The 11850-nt window shown below is 42.4% G+C and overlaps 1 protein-coding gene across 1 annotated transcript; it reads left to right on the top strand.

Annotated features, from left to right (window-relative positions):
• Positions 1 to 545: 545 nt before the first annotated feature.
• LOC104625384 (snRNA-activating protein complex subunit 3-like) lies at positions 546 to 11577 on the top strand (the record flags this gene model as incomplete). Its single annotated transcript, XM_010292995.1, has 5 exons — positions 546 to 616; positions 1856 to 1940; positions 3839 to 3943; positions 4468 to 4617; positions 11495 to 11577. Coding segments are annotated over exons 1-5 (494 nt in total), but the record flags the coding sequence as incomplete, so codon positions are not given.
• Between the last annotated feature and the right edge of the window lie 273 nt (positions 11578 to 11850).

The raw sequence follows: 11850 nt of genomic DNA, 5'->3' as shown, positions 1-11850 counted from the left end.
CCTGCTGGAAGAAATGTGGCATAAATTAATGCCTTAATACAACAATGATGCAGCTTGTGTAAATGTGGTGGCATGCCTGTGTTTGTACCTGAGAGGGGTTATTAGCTTTACCATATAGGTTGAGGTTGATGATTCCTTTTGATTGAGTCTATTTGGACATATATCATTGGAAAATCAGAGTAGGTGGATGAGACTTGAAAAAGTCAAGTGGCATTTTTAGTTTATAGAGAGCATTGGACACACGTTTTGAATGGGGCTGGTTAAATCTCTCTAGGCAGCTATGCTTCATTAGGCAGAATGCAAAAGAAAGATAAAATTTACTCAATCTCTGTGAAAGCCAGATATAAACTCCAGGACTCTTTGTCTTCTAGTGCTTTATTTTAACAACCATACTGCCCTTTTGCCCTGATTTAGGCTATATAAACTGTATCTTGTTTATCCACATTTTGCTGTCTTTGTTCCTTTTAAGAATAGCTTAACTGATTTTCATTCTGAAGTATAAAAAAAAGTATAATATTTATTTTCTTTATTGTCCTAGCATTGATATGTTAATGTCTTCTGCTAAAGAAAAGGACCCAGATGTTATTCCTGAAGACAGCAGTCTGGTAACTCTTCAGTAAGTCCTTACAGTACACTCACCCGGATAAGGGGTGGGGTGGAAAACAAGCACAAAAGCATGCCTGGCTGCTTGTTCCCTTTCTAGGCAAAGGTGTACTTTCTGAAGCAGGGTCCGGAAATACTTGTAAGGGCAGCTTATGATAGGATACTTGGCATGAGCCTTTTGCTTGAGTGTTACTTAGGAATTTTTATTAAGTTATAGAGAATATGCTATCTATCGTATTGGAAGAACTTAGGATTTCTGCACCTAGGTGCTTATGAACTAATGTCTAAATTTAGAGGATGCAGGGGACTTCTCATAATCATGTGTGGGAGGTTTCTCCAAAGCCTTGTGAAATAAATCTGCAGCTCTTACCTCTGGTGACCCACAGCCACATTATAACAGCCAAAGTGTGAGTGCTGAAGTTGTAGCCAGATACCTCTTAATCTGAGGTATCTTTATAGATACCTTTATAGAATTCATTGGTACTACTGGTGCATTTCAGAGACTGAGCAATGTATGTTAAGTTTCTATCAGTTAATGAACTTTGAACTCCTACTCGGCCAGTTTAGGCCTTTGCTGTATTTGAATTTCAGTTTGTGTAGTACTAACATAAAGAGTAAGTGTTAAGGTTGTGATCAGTGTTAAGTGTGATTGTTACTGAGGACCTTCAGGAAGGTCTGGAGGGTAAATAGACTTGTTCCAGAAGTTAAGAAGGATTTGGTGTTTATGCAGTGGTTAAATACATGTATTTTAGTAGATATTCTGTGTACAATACTCTTTTATTCTACGAATGATACTGAGGGTTTTTTAGAAAAGTATCTATGTCGTGGGCTGGAGAGTATTTGTGAGGTTTTTTCTTGTTTTTTGCTTGAACATGAATTGAATTTCTCTGAAGTGGGAGGGATAGTTGAAACAGCTTCCTCAAAGGTAGCAAAGTGTCCTTTCTAGGAGAGCCTCTTCGGACAACATTTTATTGTTTTTTCTTGTAAGTGTAAAACTGCCCACAACCAACCTGTAATTTGCACATAAGGGGAAAGAAAAACAAGGTAAAATTCATAACCTGGCCTGTGTGCTACCAGGCTTTATGGAAGTCATGAGATGAGAGTATTGTCAGTTAGTCTGTCATACTGAGACAGTCAGAAATTCTGGTCTTTGAAAGCTACACTGTAGTTGCTTGGGTAGTTTAAAAATATACCTAGAGATTCTGTTTTGAAGTTGTTGAATGAAATTTTGTCCTGTGCTCCTGTCCATCAGAATTAGAAAGAAGGCATTAGAGAGGAGAGAAGAAACAATTATTGTGGATCGGGCTTGCAGACAAGAAACTCTTGCTTATGAGATGGTAAGTTCTCTGTCATCTCGTAGGATCTCAAGACAGTTCCACACAGCCAAAATCCAACTTCTGGTTGCTTTTTTTTTTAATCACTATGAATCTTTGTACTCTGTGTTTGCAGATATGAGTTTGCAGGTAATGATTAAGATTAAAGACATTTTATAGAAAGATAAGACAGGAACTCTGCTGTTACAATCTGTTAGTACTGAATGTAGTAAGGAGGAACTCCAGCTCGTTATCACTGTATAACTGCTTTTATTTGGTTGCTACTGAAGCATTGTGTAGGGGATCAAGTGTACTGAGCATCATGTGAACTTATTGTAGAGCTAGCCAAAATATTTAATGTTTTTGCTCCTGGAGTCCTGTGCTGGAGTCTTAAGCTTTAGTGTGTAAATGATTGCGAGCTAGTTCCCGTAGGGCTGAAAGAGGAAGGCAGTAGAAGCATGGTGGCAGTAAGTTCCTAATTCTGAGCTTTGTAAGCCAAGTTTCTCAGCCATTCTGAGCTGTCAGGAATCAGGTGTGTAGTGATCAGCCCCTCAAAAGCCATCTTGGAATTCCTTTAACTATGCTTAGTACCTCTTCTTTTTTTTTAAGATTTCTTCACAACCATTAACATCCTGAACAGGAAAACTTAAGTTGTTAACTTTTGCAGTGCTAGAGTCCATGGTTTGCACAAGCAAACCATGAACTACTGCAAAAATTAGGGAGGGAGGTGTAGTGAGGAAGGAGCCTCACTTGTGACTAAACATTTTTTCCCCTTGAGGTCTGTCATGGATGACCTTGTTTCAACTCTCTAGAGGCCCAAGCACATGATGTAAACATCATGCATCAGCTGAAATGCAACAGCTGTGTTGGGCTCTTAGCCTAGGGCATATATGAGAAAATACTTGCAATAGAAATCTTCATAAAGGGTTTCAATGAGTAGTGTCTTATTTCAGTTTCTGAAGATCAAGCATGTGGTCAGTTACTGCATCCTTCAAGCAAGCCTCGGTAACTGGTTTGTATGTCTGAGCTGGTTTGACCACAGTGTCCTAGAACAGGATGAGAGTAATAAGAAGTGTTAGTTTGGAATGTGTTGCATGAAGAAGGGAGGTGCAAGGGATAGAGCACAAGTATCTCTGAACTGAAGTCTCACAGCAGTACGCACTCCTATTAGTAACTCTCAAGAACACTGTGCTGGTGGGAAGTGTTTGTGCAGTCAATATTCTCTCTTAATTTGTTGAAAAAGGAGGAAACTGACTGCCACAGAAAAGTTCCCTCCCTCATTCTTACAGCAGGGCTATGTCTTAAGCACAGAATAGGATGGGAATGTGGAAATGCTTTCACTTCTTTTCTAAAACATAGTAGTGTGGCAAGGACAATGCTGGATTTTGGTTTGGGATTTTGGAGAAATTAAGACCTCCACTTATGTCAAGCTTCCCTAACAAGAGGAAGTGTTGCACTAAATTTTATTTTTATATACTTCATTCTATGGCTAGTTTCTAGGTCAATCTTTCTCGAGGGTTGCAATCCCCCTTTACGTGTGAAAGAATTCAAAGAGCATTTCAAAGCATTAAGTGATGGAAGTTAGTAGCAGCTGGGTTCCATGAGGGCAGAGTGGCAGCAGGCTTTAATTCCTTTATGCAGGGCTTCTCAGCAGCCAAGGAGTAGCCATATATCTTGTAATTGCTGAAAGCACCTCAGCTTCTCCAAAACTGAGGAATGAAGGAAAATGCTTGAAATCAGCAATTATAGCAGTTTCTTGCCTTTTCATCTTGGAGGAAGTGGGCTGTTATCAATTCAGGCTACACAGTCAAAAATGAGTTACAGTTAGAACAGCATTTCTAATTCTTTTATCCAAGGGCTATGCTATATAAGTGGTTGCTGGTATAATGTAATGTAATATAAATGTATCTTTATTTTTCCAGGAGTCACATGCAGTTGGAAAGAGGCCAGACAATCCAGCAGATCTTATTGAGGAGGGAGAACTACTTTTAACTCTGAACATTTTCTACCCTGTCATAGTTCAGAAGGTTAGTACTAAATTCCTCCAGGTTGTATTCTGATGTCTCTTCCCTACATAGGTAATATCTGGGTTTTCCAAGCAGTTAAAATGAGTGAATCTACTGAGGGAATATGGTAAACCCTTCAACTGTGGTAACTTCTTAAGGCTTTTTCAGAATCTGGCTTTCATTCTGTTGTGGTTTACTGAAGCCATTTTTTTTACAGTAATTACTCAGCAGTTAATTGATTTCACAGAAAGCTCAAAATCTGAAACTAAATACATGAAAACGAAAGTACTTTTTCTGGATTTAGGAAGTGTGCTCAGACTTCCCATCTTTGCTGCACTTTCTGGTGGGGAATGTGACTTCTGAGTTTCTGAATAAAACTAATAAATGGCCTTGGGAGAGGCTGAGGCAAGATGCTCTTTAAAGTCGTGTACAGAGGGGTGATGTGCCATATGCTGCCATTAATGACCTGAAGCTGTCAAGCGAAGAGCAGTACTGATGCTGACAAGTGATTTTTATTTGAAGCTTGTATGCTGTTTTCTTCATAGCATAAAGATCACAAACCCTATCAGACAGTCCTTGTACTGGGCAGCCAGAAGCTCACGGAGCTGAGGGACTCCATTTCCTGCGTCAGTGACCTCCAGATAGGTGGTGAGTTCAGCAGTCAGCCAGATCAAGCACCAGAGCACATCAGCAAGGTAAAACCTTCTGAGGTTTTACAAGCCTCATGAGGCTCTACAAGCCTTTACATGTGTAGAAGCTTCAAAAACATACAAGAGGGAGGGAGGCAGACTTTTGTTTTGTTGTTTTTGCTTCAGCGCTAAATGGAGCTGCTTTGGTTTTGCCTGGGGGTTGCACTTGTAAGTAAATACTTTCTGGTGGCATTACCAAGCTCACCTATTTTGTGCAAGTCAAGAGAAACATCATTAATGCTGCCACTGGGAAGTAGTAACACTGTCAGTGAGTTGTTGCACAAATGTGACCCTGTGGCCTGACTTTACTTTGGGCTATATTCTAAACCACCAGGGGTAATAGAAAGCTAAATGTAGACCACGCCATTCTGAATGTACGTGCTTTGCTGTTTGCAACTGGGTGCTGGTCAAAAGTAGGAATGAAGACTATTCCCATCTCCCACAGTTGCCAGGTGTTCTCTGGCGATGTGCAAAAGCAGTCAATAAAGAAAAAGTAGTCTAATTGAAAATACTGAAGTTGCGTCATTTTGATAATACATCACATATGTATCATATCGCAGAATGGTTGAGGTTGGAAGGAGCCTCTGGAGGTCATCTTTGTCCGCCCCCCCTGCTCAAGCAAGGCCACCTACAGCCAGCTGTCCAGGACCATGTCCAGATAGCTTTTGGATATCTCCAAGGACGGAGATTCTATAACATCCCTGGGCAACCTGAGCCAGTGCTTGGTCACCCTCACAATGAAAAGTGTTTCCTGATGTTCAGAGGGAACCTCCTGTGTTTCAGTTGTTGCCCATTGCGTTTTGTCCTGTCACTGGGTACCCCTGAGAAGAGCCTGGCTCTGTCCTCTTTGCACCCTCCCTAGAGGTATTTGTTAACAATCATAGACTCATAGAATTTTTGTGTTGGAAGGGACCTTTAAAGGTCATCTGGTCCAGCCCCCTGCAATCATCTTCAACTAGATTGGGTTGCTCAGAGTCCCGTCCAACCTGACCTGGAATGTTTCCAGGGCTGGGGCATCTACCACCTCTCTGGGCAACCTGTGCCAGTGTTTCATCATCCTCATTGTGAAAAATTTCTTCCTTTTGTCTAGTCTGAATTTACCGTCTTTAAGTTTAAAACCATTACCCCTTGTCCTGTTGCTACAGACCCTGCAAAAAAGTCTGTCCCCATCTTTCTTCTAAGCCCCCTTGAAGTCCTGAAAGGCTGCAGTAAGGTCTCCCTGGAGCCTTCTCTTTTCCAGGCTGAACAACTCCAGATTTCTCAGCCTGTCCTCACAGGAGAGTTGTTCCATCCCTCTGATCATTTCTGTGGCCCTCCTCTGGACCCTCTCCAACAGATCCATGTCTTTCCAGTGCTGAGGGCTCCAGAGCTGGATGCAGTACTCCGGGTGGGGGTTTCTGAATCTTCTCTTCTCCAGGCTGAACAGTCCCAGCTCTCTCAGCCTCTCGTCATAGGAAAGATGCCCCGGTCCGTTCATCTGCAGGGCCCTTGTGGGACTCTCTCTCTCCAGTGTGTCCATGTCTCTGTTGTACTGAGAAGCCCAGAACTAGACACAGGAATCCAGGGGTCACCTCACTAATGCTGATGAGGGGAAGGATCATCTCCCTCAACCTGCTGGCAGTATTTTGTCTAATGCAGGACAGGATCCTATTTTCTTCTTTGCTGCAAGGGCACATTGCTGGCTTATGGTCAACTTGGTGTCCACTAGGACCCCCAGGTCCTTTTCTGCCAAGCTGCTTTCCAGCTGAGGGCCCCACCATATAGCGGTGCATGGGGTTGTTCCTCCCCAGGTACAGGGCCTTGCACTTTTCCTTGTTGAACTTCACGGGGCTCCTGTCAGCCTATTTCTCCAGCCTGTCAAGGTCCCTCTGGATGGCAGCTTGATCATTTGGTATATCAGCTGCTCCTCCCAGTTTTGTGTCACCTGCAAACTTGCTGAGGGCACACTCTGCTTCATCATCTATGTCATCCATAACGATGTTGAACAAGGCTGGACGCTGTATTGACTCCCATGGTACTCTGCTAGTTACTGGCCTCCAGCTAGGCTTTGTTTCACTGATTATCACCCTTGGGGCCCAGCTGTTCTGCAAATATTATACATTAATCATGCAGTATATTACCAATATAATATAAATAAAATAATATATGATATACAATCTGAGAGAAAACAGAGGATGTAATATATTTGTATACATAATAGTGAAAAGATGGCACATTCTTGTTTAAGGAGACTGAAGGACATCACAGATAGTAGTCCTTTCATTTATGTAAAGTAAATGGAAGAGTCTTTCTACCACTATGTAGTAAAACGTTAGCTGATTAGTTCTGAGACCAGAGAGTTCTAAGACTCTTCTGGGCACGCAGAGGAGTCATGTGAGGCTGTCATGTCCTCAACAGGGTTGAGAGTAGGCTTCCTCACATCAATAATTTCCCCAAAGTAAGCGCATGCCACTATGCTTAGCCTCCCAGCAGCAGCTGTTATTGAATGAATGCACATGACTCATTGTGTTTGTTTTCCTTGAGCATGGTTGTGAATTTACAACTACATTAAAGTGTAGGCTCGGTGTCTAGTAAGTCTTCACAATAAAATTCGCATGTTGCTTCAGCAGACAAGTAATCAGCCATCAATGGAGTAGAATTTTCTTCCTTTCAGTCTGGGAAGGAAGTGACACTATAACCTCTGAGGAGTATGTTAATATTTCCAAGTAGAGAAAATAGCTTTTGACTGATTCAAGAGTCTGATTTAAATCAGATTAAATGGTGCTCTGAAAGTCTGCAAGAGGGAGGCCATGTAAGTTAGCTTTTGATGTCAGCTTTCACTTGTCTTGAAATGCAGTTTGAGTACACAAGCTGAGTGAAAGGATCAAGTTGCTTCTCTCAGTTGTTAAGTAAACAAGTGTAGCTTGTCAGTTGATACAGAGAGAATAAAAGACCTTTTGGATTTTATTGGCATAAACAGACTTAACTTCTCTCTCACTCCTGCTACTTTTGGGTTTTGTGATTTTATTCTTTGCTTTTTCTTCATTGGGCAATGATTACTGGGATGAAATTTAACAAGTCCACATGCTGGATGCTGCACCTGGGATGGAGTAACTCTGTACACAAGTATAGACTAGGAGAGGAGTGGCTGGAGAGCGGCGCAGCAGAAAGATCTGGGGGTGCTGGTTGACATTAAGCTCAACATAAGTCCGTGGTGTGCCCTGGCAGCCACCAGGGCCAACATGGGGTTCATCAAACACAGCATAACCAGCCGGTCAACAGAGGTGGTTATTCCGCTGTCCTCAGTGTTGTGCAGCCTCACCATGAGTACCACGTGCAGCTCTGGGCCCCACCATTTAAGGATGTGAATGAAGGTACTGGAATGCATCCAGCGGAGGGCAACAAAGCAGGTGGAAGGGCTGGAAGGCATGTCCTGTGAGGAGAGCCTGAGGATTCTGGGTTCGTCTAGTTTGCAGAAAAGGAGACTGAGGGGTGACCTCATTGCCCTCTACAGCTTCCTGAGGCGGGGAAGCAGAGAGGAAGCTGCTGGTCTCTTCTCCCTGGAATCCAGTGATAGGACGTGTGCAGATGGTCCAAAGCTGCACCAGGGGACGTTTAGACTGGGCATTAGGAACCATTTCTTTACCAAGGGGGTGGTCAAATGCTGGAACAGGCTCCCTAGAGAGGTGGTCAATGCCCTAAGCCTATCAGTGTTTAAGAGGCATTTGGATTGGTCAGGCGGTTGGACTAGATGATTGTTGTAGGTCCTTTCCAACTGAAATACTCTGCTCTATTCTGTGCCTTTTTGGTTTGTATTTTTTTGTAAACAAACACCTTAGTCAAACTAACATCAGGGGGTTGTTTAAGAGAAGTGGGCAATATTGAGGTATTTTATTCCACAGATATGGATACTTTTAATGAGGGTCCTGGATCTTTTATGTGGTTACTGCTGCTGTTGGGATTCCTTGGAGAAACATAATAGGGCATCCCTCCTTGCAAACTGAAGGGTAATGCAAAGTCTGGGAGGAAGGAGTGTCTGAATCATACCTCTGGCCAGCATTAATCAGCAAAGACCTGACTCAATTCCCAAGTAGTTTGTAACAGTGACTCCCTTGGACTGTTGTTCACTATGGCAAACAGCTGTTTTCTGATGTTTAGAGCAGCTTTAAAGGGCTGGCTAACTCGGAACTGCTGTGACCCACAAAAGTTGGTAAGGAGTTGCCAGAGCATAGTATGATGTACACTTTGTGGTTGGAGAGCCAGGGATGCTGACAATAACAGAGCCAAAACAATATTTCACAATGTTAAACACATTCTTATTGCTGTGCCTTTGTGCAGGTGGTTGTGGTTTAACCCCAGCTGGCAACTAATCAACACACAGCCACCTGCTCGTTCGCATTGCCAAAAGGGCAGTCAGGTCAAATGAGGGGGGATAGAGAAATTTAAAAAAAAAAAAAAAAAAAAAAGGTAGAACTAATGGGTTGAGATAAAGACAGTTTAATAGGACAGAAAAAAAAATTGTAATAATAATGAGAAATTAATATACAAAATAAGTGATGTATAATACAATTGCTCACTGCCCCCTGACTGATGCCTAGCCCGTTCCCAAGTTGCGGTGTCCCACCCTCAGCCAACTTTCCCCCAGTTTATGCACTGGGCATGACGTTATAGGGTCAGAAATATCGCTTTGGCCCAGCTGGGTCAGCTGTCCTGGCTGTGCCTCCTCCTGGCTGCTTGTGTACCTCCCCACTGGCAGAGGGGCTGAGTATAAGTGCTACAACTAGTTAGCAACAACTGAAAACACAGGTGTGTTATCAACATTATTCTCATACTAAATCCAAAACAGCTATACAAGCTACTAGGAAAAAAACTAACTCTGTCCCAGACGAAACAAGGACACAGGTCATCTCCAGTCGTGAGTCCCATCTCTGCCCCAGTGTCTGCATTTGTCTTTTGACACCTTAGAGTTAACAGCTCAAAGAGACCTTTGGGCCCAAATGAGCATTCATTCTCTGTTGATAAAGACAAATAACACTGGTTTGGGGATGCAGAGTGCCTAGTTGTCCATGGTTTTCCATTTTGCTTCTTCTTTAGTCTGCTATGCCTCTGTACCCAGCCTGTAAAGTAATTCATGTTCACTTCTTGTCTTCCACTCTTTCTCTGCCTTTTCATTTTTCCACTGTAAGCTCTTGCAGGTCATAGGCCACCTCCCGACGGACATGTAAAAAGTTCATCAGGATTCTATCACTTTATGAGCGGTGAGCAACTCCCAAGTTATGGAATTGGAGTGAGCCAGTCACCATGTGGAAACGAACCAAACTCCTTTTGAGTTATTTTCACCAGTCATTACCTATCTGACCTGCCTGCACATGCATCTGTTGATGAATAAATACAACCTTTACTTATCTGAGGGCTGGCACACAGACTAATTAGAGGTCTAAACACTGGGACCACTTTGCTGTGATAAAACTGTGTGTTGATGCATAGTGGAGAGATCTGTTATCAAAATGCTCTTAAGGCCTGTGAATGAAGGATTCCTTGCAGTTTGCTATATACTTGAAGAAAATATAGGATTTAAATAGGTTTTGTGAAATAACTGAATGCCAGTGTATAATTGCAGATAAATTTTGTTGATGACAATTCATAAAACACTGCTTTTCTTCCAAGTGCAATTGAAAATGTGGAAAAAAATGTATGTTGTAACTTACAGGTCAACTGTGTGTGTATACAGTGTATCTCGGCATCACTTATACGTGTTATAGCTGTGCACAGCTGAATATGCAGCATATACAGGATGGCTCCCTGAGCAGCAGCTGGTACAGAAATGTTCCATTCTGAAGTGGCTGTTGTATATGTGTGTGCATGCCTGTGCAGGGGACAGAACTGCAATAATTTTATGTCATTCCAGCAGAAGGTATTTTGTGATGTGTTCTGTCTTGATGAGGTGTACTGGATCTGACTGGGATGGAGTTAACTTTCCTCATAGCAGCCTATATAGTGCAATGCTTTGCATTTTTGGCTAGGCAGGGTTGATAACACATCAGTGTTTTGGCTACTGCTGGGCAGTGCTTGCACAGCTTCAGGGCTGTCTCTCCAGGTCTCCCCAAGGCCAGTGGGCCGGGGTGGCCAAGAAACTGGGAGAGGATGTAGCTGGGACAGCTGACCCCAACTCACCAAAGGGATGTCCCGTGCTATATGATGTGCTCAGCAATAAGAGCTGGAGGAAGGGGAGGCAGGGGGGCATTCATGGTGAAGTCATTTGTCTTCCAAAGCAACCACTATGTGTGCTGAGGCCCTGCTTCCAAGGAAGTGGTTGGACATTGCCTGCTGATGGGGAGTAGAGATCCTCTTTTTGCTTTGCTTCTGCGTGCGGCCTTTGTTTTGTCATTAAACTGTCTTTACCTCAACCCATGACCTTGCCTGTCTTTCTTTCCCCTGTCCTGTTGAGGAGGGTGAGTTAGAAAGCAACTGAGTGGGAAGTCAGCCCAGGTCAACCCACTACGTCTTGCTAGTTTTTTAAAAATATTAATAGCCTTTTTTTAAGTCAGTGCTGTGCAGTTACTTAATTTGTGCAGTGATGCTTGTGTTCTTGTTCTGTGTTTTCGTAGAAATCCATAACTGCTATGATGGGGATAGTAATACGAGAAGAGCACTAAAATAACCTGTAATGGCTTGAAAATAGTATCAGCAGATCAACTGCATAGTCAGCAATCATATAAACCTTGTTGTCACATCAGCATCTAAAACCAGTGCAAAGCTTTTCTTAGGAACCTGTAGAATGAGGTCTCTTAATATAATTTAAATACCTAAAGTGCATGTTTTTTGACGTGTTCTTGTTTAAGGTGTTTAATCTGTCATAACACAAATGCAGACTGACTTCTCTCTCTCTCTCTCTCTTCCTCAGGATATCTACAAATCTGCTTTCTTTTATTTTGAAGGCATCTTTTATGATGATAAAAGATACCCAGAGTGCAGAGATCTGAGCAGGTACAGTATTTGTAGATGTTGGCTAAGGAGAACCTTAAGGGGCAGGAAATTTATTTCATGTTGTTTATGATTTGTGGTATTTTTAATACTGGAATGTCTAGTATGAAGCTTGAAGGCTTTTCCTTATTATCTTTTCATGTTGAACTGATTTTTACATAGAAGTTTAACTTTGCTTGCTCTACTTACTACTTCCACTGACTTCCCTGCTGAAAAAAGGATGAAACCATTTTTTCCCTGCAATTTTGTGGATGTTGTCTACCTGGACTTTAGGAA

The sequence above is a fragment of the Phaethon lepturus genome, unplaced genomic scaffold (genome assembly GCF_000687285.1).
Source record: "Phaethon lepturus isolate BGI_N335 unplaced genomic scaffold, ASM68728v1 scaffold9668, whole genome shotgun sequence".
Lineage (NCBI taxonomy): Eukaryota > Metazoa > Chordata > Aves > Phaethontiformes > Phaethontidae > Phaethon > Phaethon lepturus.
Note: the sequence above shows the minus strand (reverse complement) of the source record. Positions and strands in the feature narration are given on the sequence as shown.